General features: G+C 36.0%; 1 protein-coding gene and 1 pseudogene across 3 annotated transcripts; one reads left to right on the forward strand and one right to left on the reverse strand.

The window, feature by feature from the left end:
- Positions 1 to 235: 235 nt before the first annotated feature.
- Positions 236 to 6,352, reverse strand: LOC142532980 (TOM1-like protein 1; annotated as a pseudogene).
- A 4,042-nt stretch (positions 6,353 to 10,394) lies between these two features.
- On the forward strand, positions 10,395 to 14,530 carry LOC142533357 (uncharacterized). 3 transcript variants are annotated; one of them, XM_075640098.1, is made up of 8 exons: positions 10,395 to 10,533; positions 10,718 to 10,972; positions 11,051 to 11,109; positions 12,011 to 12,070; positions 12,167 to 12,236; positions 13,021 to 13,090; positions 13,940 to 13,966; positions 14,146 to 14,530. In XM_075640098.1, exons 2-8 carry the CDS (start codon positions 10,727 to 10,729, stop codon positions 14,193 to 14,195), a joined length of 582 nt encoding a protein of 193 aa, XP_075496213.1. In that variant the 5' UTR covers positions 10,395 to 10,533; positions 10,718 to 10,726; the 3' UTR covers positions 14,196 to 14,530. The 3 variants fall into 3 exon arrangements, with proteins under 3 accessions (XP_075496213.1, XP_075496215.1, XP_075496214.1); XM_075640100.1 differs by having other exon boundaries at positions 12,167 to 12,185; XM_075640099.1 differs by having other exon boundaries at positions 10,752 to 10,972.
- The last annotated feature ends 5,594 nt before the right edge of the window (positions 14,531 to 20,124 follow it).

A 20,124-nucleotide genomic window follows, 5' to 3' on the forward strand; every position in this document is an offset into this window, starting at 1 on the left:
TAAATACATGTTGCTAAATACATTTTATCAAGTTTTTGCATCAAAATTCATGTAATTTGGTAAAAAAATTGAAGTGCTGATCTTTGATATTGTAATTGTTTCAATTAATTTATATTCTAAAATTTTAAAAAATGGCTGTGCCTTGATTAAACAAACCCCTTCATCAAAAACTCAATTTAATTTGTTTTTATTTTTAAATCAAGAGAGATAAATTTGTAAAAACCCAATTCCAAACTTGATTAATTCAAATGCTTGCTCGACAACTTTGTGATGTACATGCATAGCAAGTGCAGTTCCAGTCTTCCTACCAATATCATACACAGATGTGAAAAATTGAATCCAAATTTCACGAAATCAAGAATCAGATTCTTTCTCCTTCTCTATGTTCCAAGAATCATAAAAGCAAAAGCATCGAGCGCTTCTAAATATCAAACATGTACTCATTGCGATCAAAAGGTAATGAGATCATCTTTGGCTGGATGCTGTTTCTTGGTGTCCTGTGTCTGTTCCGATGTACCACCATTTTTCTTACCAAATATCATCTCATCAAGATCGTCCAGCAGCTCGTCATTGTTCCGTCCCTTGGTGGGTTCCATGTGGAGTACCAGATGATTCCTGATAAGAGCTTCTTCTTTCCCTCCAAGAGGAGAGTCATCGGCTCTACAGCGACTGGAATCATAGCAGGCTCAGGTTCCAGTGCTACCACTAATGGTTTTTGCATATCTTCGTACTTGGATAGAACCTTTTGAATCTCATCATTCACGTTCAGTGCTTCAAACAGCAAGGCCTCATTCTCTCCAGCTGTCTCGATGATCCTTCGAACAGTGTACTGGGATTCATGACATTGTTGTAATAGCACGATGGTCAGGTCATCCTGCAATCCAAGTTGAATGTAAAATCAGACTAAGAAAAAAAAGGCAATAATAGCTGATTCAGAACTACTTCTATCGACCATAAAATTGTTGTTAAATAACCAGTAATACAAAACTAATATGTATCTTTAAATCAAGAACAAACACACAATTTCTTGCCCCGTCGCCACAAATGAACAATGTGTACACAAATAAACCAATCCTGAAGTATAAAGAGTTTCTTACATGGCTAAATGTAAAAGTTTGATGTAAGTCATAACTCAGTAACAGTACCTGCAGAGCATCTTGCTGTGGAGAAGAAGACAATACAGTGCCGAGAAGCTCTAAGCTGTTTCGAGCCACATCAAATGCCTCCTTGGTGTGTTCTGCTGAAAAGCGTTGAGCAGGAATATTATGATGGAGTTGTTGTGCAAGACTAGCATTTGACTCCGAGGTTGTCACGGATCTTGGAGGAGTAAATATAGGAGCCAGACTCTCATCATCTCGATCAGGAAATCGTATCCCTCTTGATTTCAAACTCTGAATTGGGGGGAAGATTGGTCTTAGACAAAATAGAAGTACACACCAGACAGACCACAGTCTCTTTTCGTGCATAAGTGGTGCCGAGGCAAAGCTTGTTATGTCTTGCTTTCACATGAATTTGTAAGTCCACTACACAAATGGCTAAAGAAAGTGTTCAACAACTATATTCTGTCCAAAACAAGTTCGTCGACCATCCTAGATTTTTCCAGTTGCCTATAGTTCTATAAGAGATCAGTGTACTAATTATTTATTACTACTCCGTCAATTACAATTCAAAAGAATATTATCACAATGAACATCCATTGGCACGCGAATAACAACTCAAAAAACTTCTACATAGCAAAATGAACAGATAAAAGAATTCAGATAACATTTTGGATGGTAATGGGACAGTGAGAAAAAAATTAATTGAGGAAACTTGATATCTAAATACCTTCGCAGACTACAAATGTCCATCCCATAAGAAGAGCTCAATTCATGGACATGAAATATCATGCTTGAAATATTGTTCTATTTTAATAAGTTTTAGGTAGAAATGGATAAAACAACCAAAATAATTACCGAACTAAGGCAAATTAGACTTAAAACTGCAAATGTACCTTGTAAGTCTCGTCATAAACAGGCAAGTAACGCAGCTCGTTTGAAGATTCGCCCCAGGATTCTATCAGCAACAGAGCCTTATTCCTGTTGTTGACCACAGTTTGGGGGTCATCAATCAGCTTCACCATCTCATCCAACACCCTCTCGGCAGCAACCTCTGAAAATGCCTTTTCACAATTCTTCACGACAGTTTCGAGCAACACCAGAGCTAAAAACTGAACCCCAGGGCTATTAAACAAAATTCTTTTCTTTATTCCCCTGATCAATTCAGTGCTACTGATCCTCTCGTGGTTTATCATGTCACAGAGTTCAAGATTGATGGCCCAATCAGGCCCGTCCAAAGTTTCAGCAGTGGCTTCCTCAACTACTTTGTCTGCTTGGTTTGGTCCTTGGAATAATTCCTTCATCTTGAAACTCATCGAGCTCATACCGGCACTAATCTTCTGTCCCATCTCGGTCCCTCCAATCTTCAAGCGCTCACCCAAGGCGCTGACCTTATCCATCAAATTGTCACTCATGTTTTCAACACACGCTCAACAAATCCCCGACCAATTCTGCTTTCCTCGAGTCCTAATGATAAAAACAATACAGTCAAAGCCCAAAAACCCCACTAGGAATATGAACTGTTCCAATAATGGAATCAACAGATCAAATTAGAATTCTACACTCATAATGACCCATGAGAACAAGCGCGTGACTCGTGCAGCCAGTTCAATTCAAATACCAAAAAAAAATGTAAAAATCGCAACATATTTCGCAAAAGAGAACGAATTCAATTCACACAACATCCATTTCAATTCAAGCAACAAATGGGTCTCTCAAATAAATTAAAAAAGATCAACAATATAAACGTAAACAACCTAAACGAGTAATGGATCAAAAAAGCAATTTATAACGAAATTAACATCATACCACGAACCATGATATCCTAAGAATCATAATAATCGACAAAAATAAAAGATTAAACAGCTTGAAATCCTGATCAGCTACCTCTCTGCCTTAGAAGTGAAGTGATGACGACAATTGTTGGAGAAGAAGACTATTATTCCAATGCGGGGAGACTTTTGTATCAACGTATATGATATAAATATTCGGGAGGGAATTCCAATGTTTGTAAGTGCTGACCAGACCCGGCCAAAGTTTTTATCTTTTTCCATAGCTGCAAAACAAAAGCAAAGAGCGTGGTTCAATTCCATTACAGAACTTCCAAGAGTATAAATTCAACAAAAAATTGAGTTGCTCGGAAGAATTACTGTTAATTCCAATTGTTGTGCGATAGTAGTCTCGCACCCAAAACGCAGGGAAGGTTTAAATTTTTTTTGCTTGGACGTCGTGTGTTCAAGCAATGTTCCTCGCTTGGATTGCACTAGAAATTACAAGCGATTTGTACGTTAGACTATAGCCTTCCGATTTCCAAAATTCAGAAACAGTGCATTGCTGTCAATTTTTCTTCACCTTTTTGCAAAGTGGCCGAATGTTTTTCTCATAAAAATAATGAAGTGGCCGAGAGTTTTTTATTGAAGAATTGGGAAGATTTTGTTTAGAATCTTAATTGATTTTTAATAAAATATTAACTAATAATATTGATTCTTAATCAAATATTAAGCAAAACAAATTTGCTTTTTATTGCCAAAATCTCTTCCAATTTTCCTTATGGTGGCCGTGACCTTTTTTTTTTTAATTGGGAAGGAATTTTATGGAAAACAAGTCTCTATTTAATTATGCCCTCTTGTGGTATATCTATAGAGTGAGACTCCTAATCTAATTAGAATTCTATATTTTTATTATAATTAAATTCTCATTTAATTAATATATAATATATTTAATAACCTTTAATAATACATGATATAATAATATCATATACACAGATTTTATATCATCATATAAAATATGTACATGTATATGTATATTAAATGAAATAACCATTATTTAATTTATAAATTAAATCCTCGGTTAATTTAATTCTAGACTCCTCTAGAATATTTATGAGAATTTGTACATGTTAGTAGTCACCACTACTAGCACCACTTATTTAATTAGTAAATTCCAAATTCACTAAATAAATGATTCCAAACTTATTATAGCCCCCAATCGACGATCTGAGAGCGCCAATGTATCAATGATACAAGTCTTGTTCATATAATGAAAATCAAAAATTTCGAATATCAAATTTTCACTTACCATATTGGGCAGCTGCCAGTTTTAGTGAACTCCTTCACAAAACAGACAGTTCCATTATCCTTCTTTATTTAGCAATAATGCTAACTTTCATTTCTTCCATCATATGGAATAAGCTCATAAACTCCTTTATAAGCTTGTTGTTTGATCTCCATCAAACTATAGTCGTCAAATTCCAACTCCTTGAAATTTGACTATCTCAACGGGAACACAGAATATGATACTTGTGTGACCTTCAATGGTTCAGGGATATAGCTAGTCGTGGGTTCACATCTCCATGAGATTCGGAATAACATTTATTCTTATTCGGGTTTACTCTAGTTAACCTCATTCTTTTAATCAACTCTTTGATCAAGAATGTCAGAACTTATTTATGATCGCACCCATCGGATCATGGTAAGAGCATCTAATAGCATCGCTAGGGATGTAAACGAACCAAACCGTTTGTGAGCTATTCGAAGCTCGTTATGAGGCTCGTTAAGTTAAACAAACCAAACTCAAGCTTTACAGTATTCGGCTCGTTAGCTCGTGAACATGTTCGTTGGTAAGTTCATGGGTAATTTTTTAGATGAAAAAATAATATTTTTGATATTTGATTTATTAATTTTACATATTATTCATGAAATATATAGAAAAATCTATTAAATTTATTATTATAATAAATTTACAAATTTTAATAAGAATAATATATTTTTCTTTAAATATATAATTTACTTTTTAATTAATTTAATGAAAATTTAAATTTATAATTCATATTATTAAGTTTGTTTAGGCTCGATAAAGGCTTGAATAAGCTCGTGAGCCATGCATATATTCGTTAAATAAAGCTCGAGCTCGGCTCGATTATAAACGAACCAAGCTCAAACATTCAAGAGTTCGGCTCGGCTCGACTCGATTACATCCCTAAGCATCGCCTCATGATCTTCTAGGTTTCACTGATAGTGCCTGTAAGAACCTTTTAGTCATAGTTAGCGTACAGTACGGTCCCTTCAACACATATATCCCGATAAAATCTGCAACCATTGGTGTATCGAGAGTTGCATATGAATTCGATAACAATGCGATTTATCTTTGAGTACTTATAGAGGCATGACATGTGCAACTAGGAAAAACTTTTCCCTAAAGTACATTTCTTGCTCTGGCCAGAGACTCCTTACACTATTAACTCATCAGATCACATAGGATATCTTCACCAATAGGCGAACGATGAATCCCTGACTACAATGCATTTGCTCCTACGTATTTCGAAATCACACCCAACCTCGCCTCCTGATGACCCTCGATGGAGTCGATAAATGGATCAAAGTGCATGCTATTACGTATAGCCCTTACATTGTCCCTGGTCAAAGGACTAATTGTGTACAATCATAACTATGGACTATTCCACTCGATAATTGGGAACCACTGGATAGTCCGAGGGAGGGTTGTTCAGTGCATCATCATATGATCACCCGTATGTGTGAATGGACATCTCCATGCCCTTGCCAATGAAACATGGCGTTTACACCACATATGTTAGTCTCGAGCTCGAGCGATCTTTATCCTCGTTTTAGGCGGCTGAATCGATTAGGAACATGTTTAGAATATACGGCACACTTCCTAATAAGTTTCATGATCTTACGTTGCGATGCAGACCTCATGGTACCTATTGTATATTCAAGGACTTTATCTATGCAGTTTGCATGTGTATACAGATAAAGTATAATGCCATAATCGAATAAAATCGTAATAATTATTAAAATAAAGATTGTTTTACATTATAGTCAATAAAATCCGAGCCACAATTTGGCTTGTTGGACACCTACTCTAACACCAATTTCTCTTATTATGTTGCTTCTATTCATTAAATATAGCAGATGTTTTTATCAAGTTTGGCAAATTCATAAAAAAAATTAAGCATTAGTCTTGAACAAATTTACACATCCAAAGTTAGATTTAAAACAAATATACAATAATCGAGATGTTGTTACTACTTTATACATCCCTTCGTATTTTATAGCAATACAAGAAATGGATTTTTGGATTTTAATTGGATTAAAAGAGTTAACATTAGAAAAGTAATTTAAGTCAAATCTCATCCGATTCAATTGTAGAGAAATCAAAACCAAATATAATAAAAATTAACAAAATATATTTTACCTTAGTTGGATTTTCCATGGATCCTTATTGTGGAAATGGCTGAAAGCGTTAGATATCTGAAATAAGTTAACACATGACTGAAATCAACTACATACAAACAAATCATATCTCCAAGACATGTTCAGGTATATAGATACATATATATATATCAGAATAAACTACTCAACCTCAACTCAGACTTGACTCCCTCTTGAAGTATCATTTTTGGTCTCCTGATAACCTGGAAAACCTACCATTGTCTACATATAAATACAACAATAGCCCCGTTGGATGTGAGCAAAACTCTCCATAGAATAACCATAGTAAATACAATATGTATCAATACAATGACATATGATATGCAATGCATGCATGTTGTGGAGGTATCAGGTCCAATGCTCATCCACTGAGCATATATCATGATGTCAAGTATAAGAGAATATCCATATATAGCATCATAAAAGCACCATCAAATCTCAAATCTCAACCAATCAATCAGAGAGGATCACAAATGATCATGTTTTTATGGGGCACATAATGTCAAACATAATATCGTGCTCAAAACCTATAATCAATCTCAAAATTCAATGATATAAAAAATATCCAAGCGTAATAGCTCAATGTGCATGTCATGTATCGATGAATGTATAAAATAATGATGTGTGTTAACAAAATATTTAATTATACATCGATCTACCAATCATAAATATTCATGTATGCGATGTAAAATCAACAAATAAGGCATATAGACATATAATTTTAGTCAAAGGAATCAATCATATATCATATGATACAGATACATGTCGTTTGTTAATCAGTCGCAATATACCTCGATTCTTCGTTCGCTGTTTAATGTAGCTCTATTTAAAATTAGGATTTCAATACAAAAATCAATCTATATAATTCAAATATTCATTTCAATTAATTAAATCATTAAAATGCAATTCTAATAGCATATTTGAACGTATCAATTTGTTCTACGCTATTCAATTTAACATTGACATTATTAAAATAATTATATCGTACTATAAATCACAATAACTCATTATTATACACTCATTAATATACATCTATTCATTTACAATCAAAATTTCAAGTTCTATAATTGTTTTCAAACATTGAAAATTCATATAAAATTGAAATCGTAATATAATTTAATTCTGACTCTGAAATTTAGTTTCTCGTCAGCTATTGTATCGCATATATTGATTTCGAATTCAAATACATGCTTTTTCATCAATTCAATAAATAAAGGTATTAAATCAAAGAGAACATTACATCAAAGAATGCTCTCAACACGATGATTTCGAATATGTTCTTTTTGAGTTTCAATGACGTTTCGATGTGTTTTTGATTCATAGAGCTTGACTTCTCACCTTGTTGGATCGGGAGGATCCTCTAAAACGTTGATGAGCTGCAATAGCTCGTGTTCTAAGAAAATATACACCGATGAATTAGATCGAGTTTGGTATTAAACCAAACGAAAAACACTCGAAATAATCCTTCGTTGAGAAACACTGATATATTTTATATCTTGTGTAACTGAATGACTGGAAATAGTTAGGGATCGGTTATGGCTTATATCAATTCAGTTATGGACAGAACTGAACTGATATCAGCTGAACTTATCAAATCAGTTAAGAACAAAAACAAGCAGTTAAACAGAAATAACACAAGATATGTTTATGGATGTTCGGAGACTTCAACTGCTCCTACGTCACCCCTTCTACCACCTCGGGTAGGATCCACTAGAAGACTTTGATTAATTACATCAACTGTAATAACCCACCCAGCTTAGGACTTACCCACTGCCTAACTGAACTCCTAGTCTAGACTGAAGGCATCACCTTCCAACCAACACTTCTTTAATGTCTAGGTGAGAAAGACTACATACACATGTTTTACGTCATTGTGCAAGACGGAATTTGAGTGGTGGTGTGTGCGTGTGTGAGAACTGATCTCTGTGAACTACCCGAAAGTGTTCTCACATACTGAGAGAAATATGCTTCTAATTTACGCTGATAACACGTTGAAGTGTTCCCTCAGAAAACAGGGCTGATTGCTTCTTTAAAGCTGATATGCAATAAGCGTGCCCTCTCTGTATTTCCATCAACTCTCATCATCGTCTTCACTGAACTTCGGCTCTATTTATAGGCGTTTGGCTGAACGTACAGTGAGACTCATTGAATGAATCCGTTGCAGTTTGAATTTGTTCTCCAAAATAGATATCTGGAACATTTGGCTTTAAGTGCTGCTGCAACGTCTCTTATTGTACTATGATCGTACAATAGCTTTTGTAACTTTGTGCACAGCTGGATTAAGCTTGTCGTATCTGCAAACTGGTTCGCTCCTAACTGATGTTCTGAACTGGTCAGTTGAACTGGTCTGGAATTGTTGAGGTGAAATCAGTTGACTTGTCAGCTGAGCTGATTTCACTGATTCAGTTGAACTTGTCAGTTGGGCTCTTCATCAACTGGCTGGGCTTTCGAACGTCTTCTTCTGAACCACCAGTTGAACTGCTCTTGATACTTTAATTATATTGGTTCAGTTCGATCAATCAGTTGGCACTTTTCAGTTTACATCTTCGATAGCTTCAGTTTAGGCTCGGTAACTGATCAGTTCGATCAGTTACAACATCTGCACACTCGGTAAATCATTAGAAACTTAATAACAAGTTTTGTTAACATCAAAAACAAGATTGCTAACATGAAGTGTTCCAACACACCTTTCTTCGCAGGTCGAGAGGAAAAATTAATGAAACAAAGGCCACAAACCATATTTATCAACCTTAAATCTTGTGCAAGTAAGGCGGTGGGCACAGGTGCAGGATTCCGAAGGTGTTCGGCGCGAGGGCAGGTGCGCGTCTTCACTGCGCGAGTGTATGTTCTGTTCTGCTCGAAATTCTATTTTCCACTTCGATTTAGCAATGGTTGTCAACATAAAAATTGCAGCTCTATATTTTAGCTTTCATTTGTCGTTAACCTCACTCAATTTGAACATGTGACACAAAATTTATGCCAATTCTCCTAAAATGTGTCAGTGCAGTAACTTTAATACACACGACACACTTGAGGATGATTTTGCTTATATTTTCAAATAGATTTGGACAAAACTTAATACATAAAAGTTTTAATGCTACATATTATCTCTCTAATAAAATTAGTTTCATCTCATTTAAACCAATATACATATTATTATGCTAGAAACCATAACAGATATCACTTCTCCATTGCGGTTCAAGATATTTTTCAAACGTAAATCAATTACTAATACAATGTTTCGTTATGAAAACATATTTTCTCACTTTCATTGTCAATTATATATTTCATATACTCGATAATTTGACAAATATCATGAATTATCGAAATCAAAATACGATTTACGATAATACGATGTGAGATCTTTACGATCATCACAAAAATATATGATATTTTCAACTTGACAAGAATCTTTTGATAAGTATTTAAATTTGAATATTGGACAGGGTGTCTAAAATTCTTTTGGTAATTATATAAATTTCACAAAAATTCTCATTAGGCCATCTTAAGAAATTTCTTAATCTATATGACTCATGAAAAATATTATTTTTATGTCAAAATATTACTTTTTACTCTATATATTAATCGAGTCGACCTGTTTCACGGTATATATTCATGAGAATGTCTAATAGGAATACATTTAACAAAAATTGTTATAATATAAATATTTATTTATTATAATAAGTGTTCTAAAAAATTATAGGTGATAGTCTAGCTTATAGACGATTTTTTAGCTTAAATATCTAATTCTTCTTGTTCATCTCCACATCTCTTCGAAAATTCTTTTGTATCAAATTCAAACTCAAAATCTATGACATGCTTATCATATTCATCCAATACAAATAAATGAGAAAATATTTCAAAAATATTAAAAAATAAATTTAAAAAATTATATATTAATCTAAGCTACTGTCTAGACGAATTATTATTCTCAGCTCTTCATACGCTAATTATTGGTTTAAATAATTTTTATATTAATTATTATTTCATGTAATACTAATAAAAACGTATAAATATAATTATATTATTAAATAATTATTTCATATGTTATGACTTGGGCCTTTTGGCTAAACCAATAATTACCGTATGAAGAGCTGAAAGACTCTCTCCCCACACTGACATCAAGCGCCGTCGTAGATTCGCTAGAACCCTGCCATCGAATCGTGTACTCCGGTGCTCTGTTCCGGAAGCTCCCCTCAGTACAGGTACTTTATTCCCCTCCTCGCGCGTTTACTTCGCTGAAAATTGTGGAAAACTTACGATCATCTCAATATCTGATTTAATTTTCTCTCTCACTCCGGTTTATGTGTACATTTTTATTTTATTTTTATTTTTATTTTCAATGCGTACTGTTGTGAAGTTGTTTAGATAATGGTGATCTGAATGCAGTGTGGATTTATGCTTTGGGGGGTTGATATGATAGGGATGAGTTGGCTTAGCGCTTTCCTAATCGGGGCGGGTTGTTTTGCCCTGGGGTGCCTGCTGGGGGCATGCCGTTCGGCTCGAGCTTTTCGTTTACTGATATCATCCAAAGAATCTAAGATTGCCGTGAATGACGATGATAAGAAGAATAAGAAGAAGAATGGGGGTAAACAACCACTTGAGGTCGAAGAACTGGCTGAAATTCTGGAAGATTTTAAAATGGTGATTGTGTTTACATTTATTTGATTAGCGTGGTGTCATATGCGTTATAAGGTCTAATAGTTTATTATTTGTGTGAAGGTTTTAGTTGTGAGAAATGACTTGAAAATGGGGAAAGGGAAGATTGCTGCCCAATGCAGGTAATTTATGGTATAGTTCGATGATTGCTTTGAAATGCAATGCCGGTTACGGATAGTTGGTCTGTTATATGTAGTAAATTAACTGAATATATTTTGTTGATATCGATTTTATTGAAGGAGAAACTAAAGATTATGTTCATAGTTTTAAATAATTATCCTCTCTTGTTCAATTAAATCTATATATTTCGTTGTGGGAACCTCAACAAAATAGTATTGTATATATAAATAAGAGGAATGGACTTCAAATATGTAATATGTACTGAAGAATTGTAAGGAAGAATGACATACTAGATTCTGAAGTTTATGATTGAAGGGAAACATTTGATCTTATATATTTTGGTTCTTATGCTTTATCTGTGGGGATGTGAAATAATCGGAATTGAACTCATTGTTATCAATATTGACAAGTGTTTAAACTTATTCCTGTAGTCAATAATAACTTTTAAAAAGTGTTTATTTTCTTATTCATAATGATTTCTTAAAAGATCATTTTGTTAGTTGTCTCATATCGGTTGGATAAAATACCTGGAAGTTGTATATATGGTCTTGGACAATCCTCCATTTTTGAGCTAGCTTTTGGGGTTGAGTTAGGTCCAAGTTCCAATCTTAACATGGTATCAGAGTTCAGGTTCCACCATTATGTGTTAGACTGTCCATAGTTGGGTCACCCGTTCTACCTATAATTAGGTCATTTGTAAACTTCACGCTCTAGATGTTCATTCCTAGGCGTGATGGGGGTGTGTTAGTTGTCCCACATCGGTTGCATTAAATACCTGGGAGTTGTATATGTAGTCTTGGACAATCCCCCCTCTTGAGCTAGCTTTTGGGGTTGAGTTATGTCCAAATTCCAATCTTAACACATTTACATTTAAAAGTACACTTTTTGTTTTATTGTGTACAGCCATGCAACCTTGGGTCTGTATAAGAGACTTTTAAACAGGGCACCCAAGTCGTTGAACAGGTACTTCTAAGGCGCGATTCCAAATAATTTTCATGCAATTTGAATTAAAATGGTTGGTTTCAAATTTTTTACTGTTCAAGGTTGATCTTTGTGCAGGTGGGAGATGTGCGGGCAGGTAAAGGTGGTTGTAAAAATTGAAAGTGAAGATGATATGCTTATTTTACAGGTCAGAATGGCGACGGAGAAGAATTTCAATGATATGTTACGAAACATAGGTGTTCGGTTTAGTCTCATGCATGGTATCATACAATATGCAAATAGGCTATGCTATTTTGTTCAACTACAGTGCTTAATACAGCCCAAGGATTAAATAAACACTGAAGTAAACAACTGTGAGTGTTGTATTATTGTGTGTTGAATTTTTCTTGAAGGATAGAGTAAGTGAATTATACTTTCAATCACATGGTAACTGGAAGTATTCTGAATAGGCGGTGATTCATTTGTTGTAGAAAGAAAAATAAGATGGATAAAATGTCAAATTCTTAGTTCTTGAGCATCAATTTACTGTCTCAAACATAAACACAATTCCTTACAAGATATCTCACAATTTAAAATTCGACCTGCTCCGTTCATGAACCCTTTTTGGTGGAAAAAGCTATGATGATGGTGATTTGCTTCTGGCAGATTATGTATTGAACACCATCTCAAATAAGAAGGATAGAATTCGGTGTTGGTATATACATGATCTAAATTCTTCTTGTGCAGGAAAACTACAAAACTATGTTTATGATCAAACTGGATGCTTCCGCTTACCTTCTTGAGGATGCACTAACTTCATTTTGAGAGTTTAATGTGCACATCTCAAGATAATCATCCCTCATTTTGTATAGAAACTTGATCCGTATGGAATATCCATAAATCGTATACTTCATCACATGATATAAGTTCTATCACGATGATGTAATATTCTTTATCATCACTGGTCTGCTAATGTTTTTTAACTTGTGCAGGAAAGGGCAAAGTCGCTAAATATACCAACACATATAACTATTGATGCCGGGAGAACACAGATCGCCCCTAGTGAGTTATATAGCTATTTATTTTTGCGTGAATCGTTTCATGTTGATGTACTAGGTGACAATTGTTCCATTTTAGAAATACGATGAAACTAATTTGAAAAATCCTACTTGAACTGCCTTCATGTATGTATCCATGCTACTTTATTTTGATGAACTTCAAGTCAGTGAAACCTAATTTAAAGAGGGAAAGCACGACTCCCATCCCTGCCCTCCAACCGATGAAAAGAAATATTCACCCATGTAACACTTACCTCGTACTGGCTGAACATTTAGTGGCTTCAATTGAAAATCAAAACGTTGCCCTATTCGAATTTTCAGGTTTTTATAATTAATAATTGTGAGCTTTTCATAATTAACTATGGCGGCTATGTATTTCTGAGATAATTTCTTTGGACTGAAAAGCCTAAACTGCTAGTTGGTTAAAATAAGCCTAGTTTATTAATTAGGGCTGCTTACATCTGCTCTTTTAATTGCAGCTGAACTATGGATGGATTCGGTTCTTAGTTGTGAAAAAAAAACGAACAGAAGCAATAAATGCTTGTAAAATGATAAATAGGATGTCTGCCTACTTTTTTTACATCAATATGAACAGATTTTATCGTTTTTAAACTTGAATTCTATGGCAATCCAACCTCCAAATGAACATGCAAAGTTATCACATTTTTTGAGATAGAGAGAAGATTCTGTTTTAGCTGAGAGTTTGAGGAAAATATCTGCATTTCAACAGATCATATTTTAGGTCTGTGTTCATTTTTTTTATCAGAACATATTTATGAACTGAATTGCATATTTTTTTTTTCTGGATTACGTTTATTGCTTTCCACTCAATTTCTCCATCCCAATTTTCCAGATTCAAGGACGGTGATGGCGGTGCTAGGTAAGGTTCACATTTTCTATGTCCATGTAACTTTCAGTTCTCAATGCTGGTGGAGCAAGGTTATCTGGGTCAAGCTCGGATTATGAGAAATTGCGTCTCCTGCCAGCACACAGAGTTGTGTAAATTCACTTTGTCGAGTCATACTAACAAGTATCAACTCTTCTTTTATTTGTATGCAGGGCCAGCTGACCTGGTCGACGATGTGACTGGTGGATTGAAGCTTTTATAGCTCGAATTTCATATCATCATTGATCTCAAGACCACACAAAGAAGTTGGCAAGATCTTCGCTTGACGGGAAAAATTGGGGATATCAACTTTCTAATATAGTGTTGCTGTTGCAACTTGTTATGATGACAACAAAGTAACAAAGTTTAGACATGAATCATTGTTTTGGGGAGGGATCTTTATTGTTTCTTCGACTCCCAAATTGAAATAATGTTATTCATGATCGAAAGTGTTAAACTTATTATGTCTCATGCTTGCAAAGCCTTGCATCGAATTGAACTTGTACGATTTCCATTACTTGTGGACTATATAATATGACAGAGGGATTAAATGTGCTATGTATGTTGTAAAAGAATTCGATGAGTGGGGTAACCTCATTCGATATTTTATTATAAAAAAGACAAGATATTAATATTATAAAAATAATGCCGATAGAGAGATATATTTTTATATATATAGATAAATTTAGAATATTGTAAAAGTAGTTTATACTTTTAAAAAATTCCACATAATTTTTTTGAATAAATAAGAAAAAATAGCAAGTCTTTATTGAATGTTATCTTTAAATTTTATTAAAACAATTATTCACAGGCACGTTAAAATAAGTTCTTAAAAAATAAGTAACCAATTTATTTTTACTCAAAACCCTTTAAAATATCACACAACATACTGTTTTTAAAATTGACAAAAACTTACGTGAGACGGTCTCACGAGTCGTATTTTGTGAGACATATCTCTTACTTGGGTCATCAATGAAAAAATATTACTTTTTATGCTAAGAGTATTACTTTTTATAGTGAATATCGATAGGGTTGACCCGTCTCACATACAAAAATTCATGAGACCGTCTCACAAGAGACATACTCTTTAAAATTTATTTAATTTAGAAAAAAAAAGTTTCTATAGAGGGTTCTGTGAGAGGAATTACTGACTTGGGACAATGCATGGATTGCCCAAATCAGGTAAATCTGCAGGAAGGGTACGTCAGAAGCCGGGCAGGTGAATGTCCGGGACATCTTATTACCCGATACATCTTCTTTTCGAGTTATCAGAAACCCAGGCTCTCACACAAGTTCTCGGGAGGATTTCTACCTGTGCTACTTCGAAAATAGCACCTCACTCAAGTGCATCAGTATGTGCTACCTTATGTTCGACAATCATCTGTCAGAACCACAGGCGTTTGGCGTGTCAGAAAAGTTATCAGAGGAGGGTATGGGCAGCCATCTTAACTTAATTAGCAGGTGGACACTGAAAACAAGGTAATCATATGATTTTCTCCTATAAATAGCAGATATGTTTTACATTTGAATGATCCGAATATTTTTGTTTCTAAGCTCTTGGCATTCACGTATATTCACACATATACATAGCCATTTTCTCCTTCATCCTTCACCTGCTGACTTAAGCATCAAAGTGGTCATGCCGGACACCTTTCCGGCGCCCATTCATGAGTTTATTTCCTTGTTTACAGGTTACGTTTGAAGCCATATCCCTTGCTCATTTTCCTTTAATTCAAATCTTATCAGATCCTGTGGATTAACTCGACCCTGCTCACCCAATTCGTCCGAATCGCATCATTGGCGCCGTCTGTGGGAAATTGAGCTCAAGACATAGACATGGCCCCTACTAGAAGAACAAATCAAGATACTTTTCGGGTTCTTGGAGATGATGCACTTATCTCTGGACAAGGTGGTCCTCCGCCCACAGGACCTCCACCTGTTATTACTTTGTCACCAGAGGATTTAGCTCGGATTATATCCCAAGCAGTGGAGAAGGCCGTAGCAAGAAGGGCACCTTCTCATAATGCTACACCGCCCGAAGGGGAGTAAGAGCGAGAGCAAGAGGTGAGGGAGGAGGAAGTGAGAATGGATGAGAGGGAGTCTAGTGCCGGTTCTAAGTCTTATACTATGGCCGATGAGTTGGAAGAATTGAGGCAGAAGATGAGGATTTTGGAGGGGCAAATGGAGAGTCGGAATCATGCTCGGGGAGTCAGTAAAGGATGCTCTTTTGTTGATGCTATTGTCCGGGAACCTCTGCCCAAGCATTTTAAATCTGCAAAAGTCAAGGATTATGATGGCAGTGCTGACCCTGAGGAGCATTTGGCCTGGTTTGAGAACATGGTCATGCTGCATTGCTATAGGGATCGAATCAAGTGTAAGGTGTTCTTAACTACTCTGGTGGACTCGACCTAGAGGTTGTTTGCAGGATTGTCCCCTCAGAGCATTCAATCTTTTGAGGATTTTCAAAAGATGTTTTTACATCACTTCAGCAGCAGCAAGAAGTACAAATGACTGTTTTTAGTTTTTTTGAAGTAAAGCAGATCCCGGAAGAAAGTTTGAGGGCTTACATCCGAAGATTTAATCGTGTTGCTTTGGATGTTCTCTCCTGCGCCCCTGATACCAAAACTACTGTATTCACTCAGGGGCTAAGGGAGGGGGAATTTTTTCGATCGTTGACCAAGAAGACGCCCGGGGATTTTGAAAATCTTTTGGCCCCGGCGGAAAAATACATTAATATGGAGGAGGCTCAAAAGCAGAAGAGAGAGGCTTTGGAGAGAGAGAGAGGGGTGACCGGGTGGCCAGACCCGAGGAAAGAGGGCAGAGGAGGGGCAATCCCGGGCATTTTTCTCAACATGTGCCTTAAAAGATTGTCCGAGACCGAAAATTACAAGAATTTAGTGCAGAAAGATGCAAGATCTGAATCGCACTCCACAGCCTGCTAGGCCCGAGAAGAAGGGACATTGCACCCTTCAAAAAGTCGGTTTTCATAACACAGAGGATTGCCGGATGCTGAAGAGAGATTATGTCCCGCCTACTGTCCATGGATATAATCCACCAAATAAGAGGCCGAGGTTGCCACCATAGACAAATTGGCAGCAGGACCCAGTGCCTGGGAGAACTCGAGAAGTACCCCTAGTGGGAGGAGAAATCAGGATGCGGAGAGGAAAAAGGCATCGCCCCTTGCCTTGAGGGTAATAAAAATGATCTTTGGAGGTTCTACCGATGGTGATTCCAATTGGGCTCGAAAGACGAGGAGTAGGAGAGATTGTATGGAGGTTGAGGTAACGAGGAGGAGTGAGGTGATTATTAGCTTTGGTTCGGAGGATCTCAAGTGTAATGCCCGAGATTTTTGTCCTGTTAATCCGAGATTATTTATTTATAAATTGATGTGATTATAGAAGGACCACTCCGAGACCAGATTTGGAAAGGAATGAGGATTGTAGTTGTGAAATCCAACAGGTATCGCGCATATGCGCGCCAACATGCGCGGAGACGAGGCGCGCATATGCGCGATCATGTGAAATGCAGAAGTGCCAAGACAGTAGGTCTCGCGCATATGCACGAAGACAGGGCGCACATATGCGCGAGCACTGATGTATGAAATTGTGACACTTTTCTTGCCATGCATGGGAACATGTATTAACCTCACCAATCCCTCATTCCAATTCAGATTATGCAGAGGAAAGAACCGAGAGTTCTTAGAAATTCTCAAGCTTTCATATTGGGAAATTTGATTTTGTGTTAGATCCATCCGTCAGAATTTCGATCCGAGTTGAGTTTTGTGCTCCTCTCGTAAAAGGCTTCAAAAGGACGTAAGTTTTACTACTTTCTTTTATGGTTTGAAAACTTGACATTGAAGGAATCATGATATGATTATTATTATGTGTTCCTGAGATTGTAGTAATCGTATAATCAAAACCGGATCGAAGAACAGACACCGTATGAAATTGTTATCATTTTACAGATTTGATTTGATTGAGATTATACAGAATTTGAGAATATCAGCTTGTGTTTATTATAATTATGAATTGTTGAGATTGGTATCTGTTGATATTTGAGTTGCTGGATATATTGAGATTGTGCTGTTATGCCGTCGAAACAGAATTGGATTGAGTTATGATCATATCCAGTATTGCCTTGAGTTGTATGTGATATTGTATTTCTCGAAATGTCATTCCAGATTTGGTATTGAAGGTTTCGAAGGCTGAACAGAGCCAAATTGATATTTGATTTTGTTGACCAGACTGATCTACGAAAAGAAAGATATAAATCAATGTTAAACTGGGAAGATACGACTCGAGTCAGAGATAGCTTGAGTTTCCCAAAACCACATACTTTATTATAATTGCTTTGATGTTTTCAATTCATGAGATTGATATGCTTAGTCTATTGATTTATAGCAAGCATGTATTGAGTCTTTGGCAGAGGTGCCAAGTCACTGGAAATTTGGTGGATATCGATATGCTTAGGAGTAGATCGGCTCCTATTGTAAAGATTCGATATAGAGAGCCAATGTCTGGGAATAAGAACGTACCACCATCTAGCTAGGAAGAGTAGGTGGGAGACTTGTTACGTTCTTATTCAACCGATATCCCTAGATAAGAGTCGAGTCAAGAGTAAGAGTCAAAGAGTTTGATTTATTGCATCGATTTATGCTTTCGTAGACTACGATGCATATTGTTTTATAAATGTTATATGCTTTTGTATATGTTTGTTTGAAATGCATGTATATGTTGTTTATACTGGGAATTATAAATTCGGCTGTTGTTATGTTTGTATGTGTGCATGACAACAGGTGAGACAGGATCAGGGTCGAGAAGAGCTTGGCGATCGAGATTAGAGTGGAGATCCGGGCTTAGATGTAGAACTGAATTTCAACACTTGATATGTAGTTGTTGAATACTAGTTTGTATGGCTTTTTTTTGTACAAGACTTGTACTTTGGATCATGTTGTAGATATTAAACTTGATCTTGTAATTTGAATGAGATGAGACTTAATTTGTTATAGAACTTTGTACACTTGTTTATAAAGTGTTCAACATTTAAAACAAAAATTTACGACCCACTTTATTTAATTGATCCATTAAATCCTAATGACGATTGAAAAGAATGAGTTAGCGTCCGGGTCCCCACACCAGGTGGTATCAGAGCTGTATATTCCTTAGACTGGGATAGAAGCGAGTGAGCGGGGTAGATTGAGTTTTCTTTCCTGCTTTTGTGATGCTAGCATGACAACATGTTTTACTGATTTGAAATACATGTTTACCTGATTATGTGATTTAATTGGAAACGTGTATTATTAAAAGAATGAATTAGAACCGATTCTTGATTAGAGGTATGATGATCAGAGGAGGACTGAAAAAGATTTGTTATATTTGATTACTAACCCTTTTGATAATCAGATATGCCTCCTCGAAGAATCTCAGAACAGGGTAGTACCTCTACTAACCCAATGGATGTTACAGCGAAACCTATGGAAACACTATTGAAGAGATTTCAGTCGTTCAAACCGCCGACTTTGAAGTGCACAGAGAATTCTATTGATTGTGAGAGTTTGCTTGATGACATTGAGATGTTATTTGACTCACTTGATTACACAGATGAACGAAGAGTTAGACTGATTGGGCATCAATTGCATGACGTTGCAAAGAATTGGTGGCTCACGACTAAGAGAGCATTGGAGCATCGAGGTACAATTATTACTTGGAAGATCTTTAAAGCTGAATTCTATCAACGATTCTTCCCAGTATCGTACAGAAAAGATAAAGGTGCAGAGTCTGCTAATCTGAGACAGGGTCATCTGAATATTGAAGAATATGTGGCCAAATTCTCTACCTTGTTACGATTTGCTCCTCATGTTGCTGAGAATGATGAAGCAGTGGCTGATCAGTTCATTAATGGGCTGAATCCCGAGATCTTTACACTGGTAAATGCAGGGCGACCGAATAACTTTGCTGATGCCCTGAACAGAGCAAAAGGAGCGGAAGCGGGTCTGATTAGACAGAAAAGAGCTTCGTATGTTACCCAGCCACAGAAACAACAATAACCCTCAGCTCAGTTCCACCAACCCCCTCCCAGATATTATAATGGTGGTAGCAGCAGTGGGAAGAAAGATAACTTGAAAGCTCGAGGGAAACAATTTAAGAAGTCTG

The sequence above is a fragment of the Primulina tabacum genome, chromosome 18, assembly GCF_025594145.1.
Source record: "Primulina tabacum isolate GXHZ01 chromosome 18, ASM2559414v2, whole genome shotgun sequence".
Taxonomy (NCBI): domain Eukaryota; kingdom Viridiplantae; phylum Streptophyta; class Magnoliopsida; order Lamiales; family Gesneriaceae; genus Primulina; species Primulina tabacum.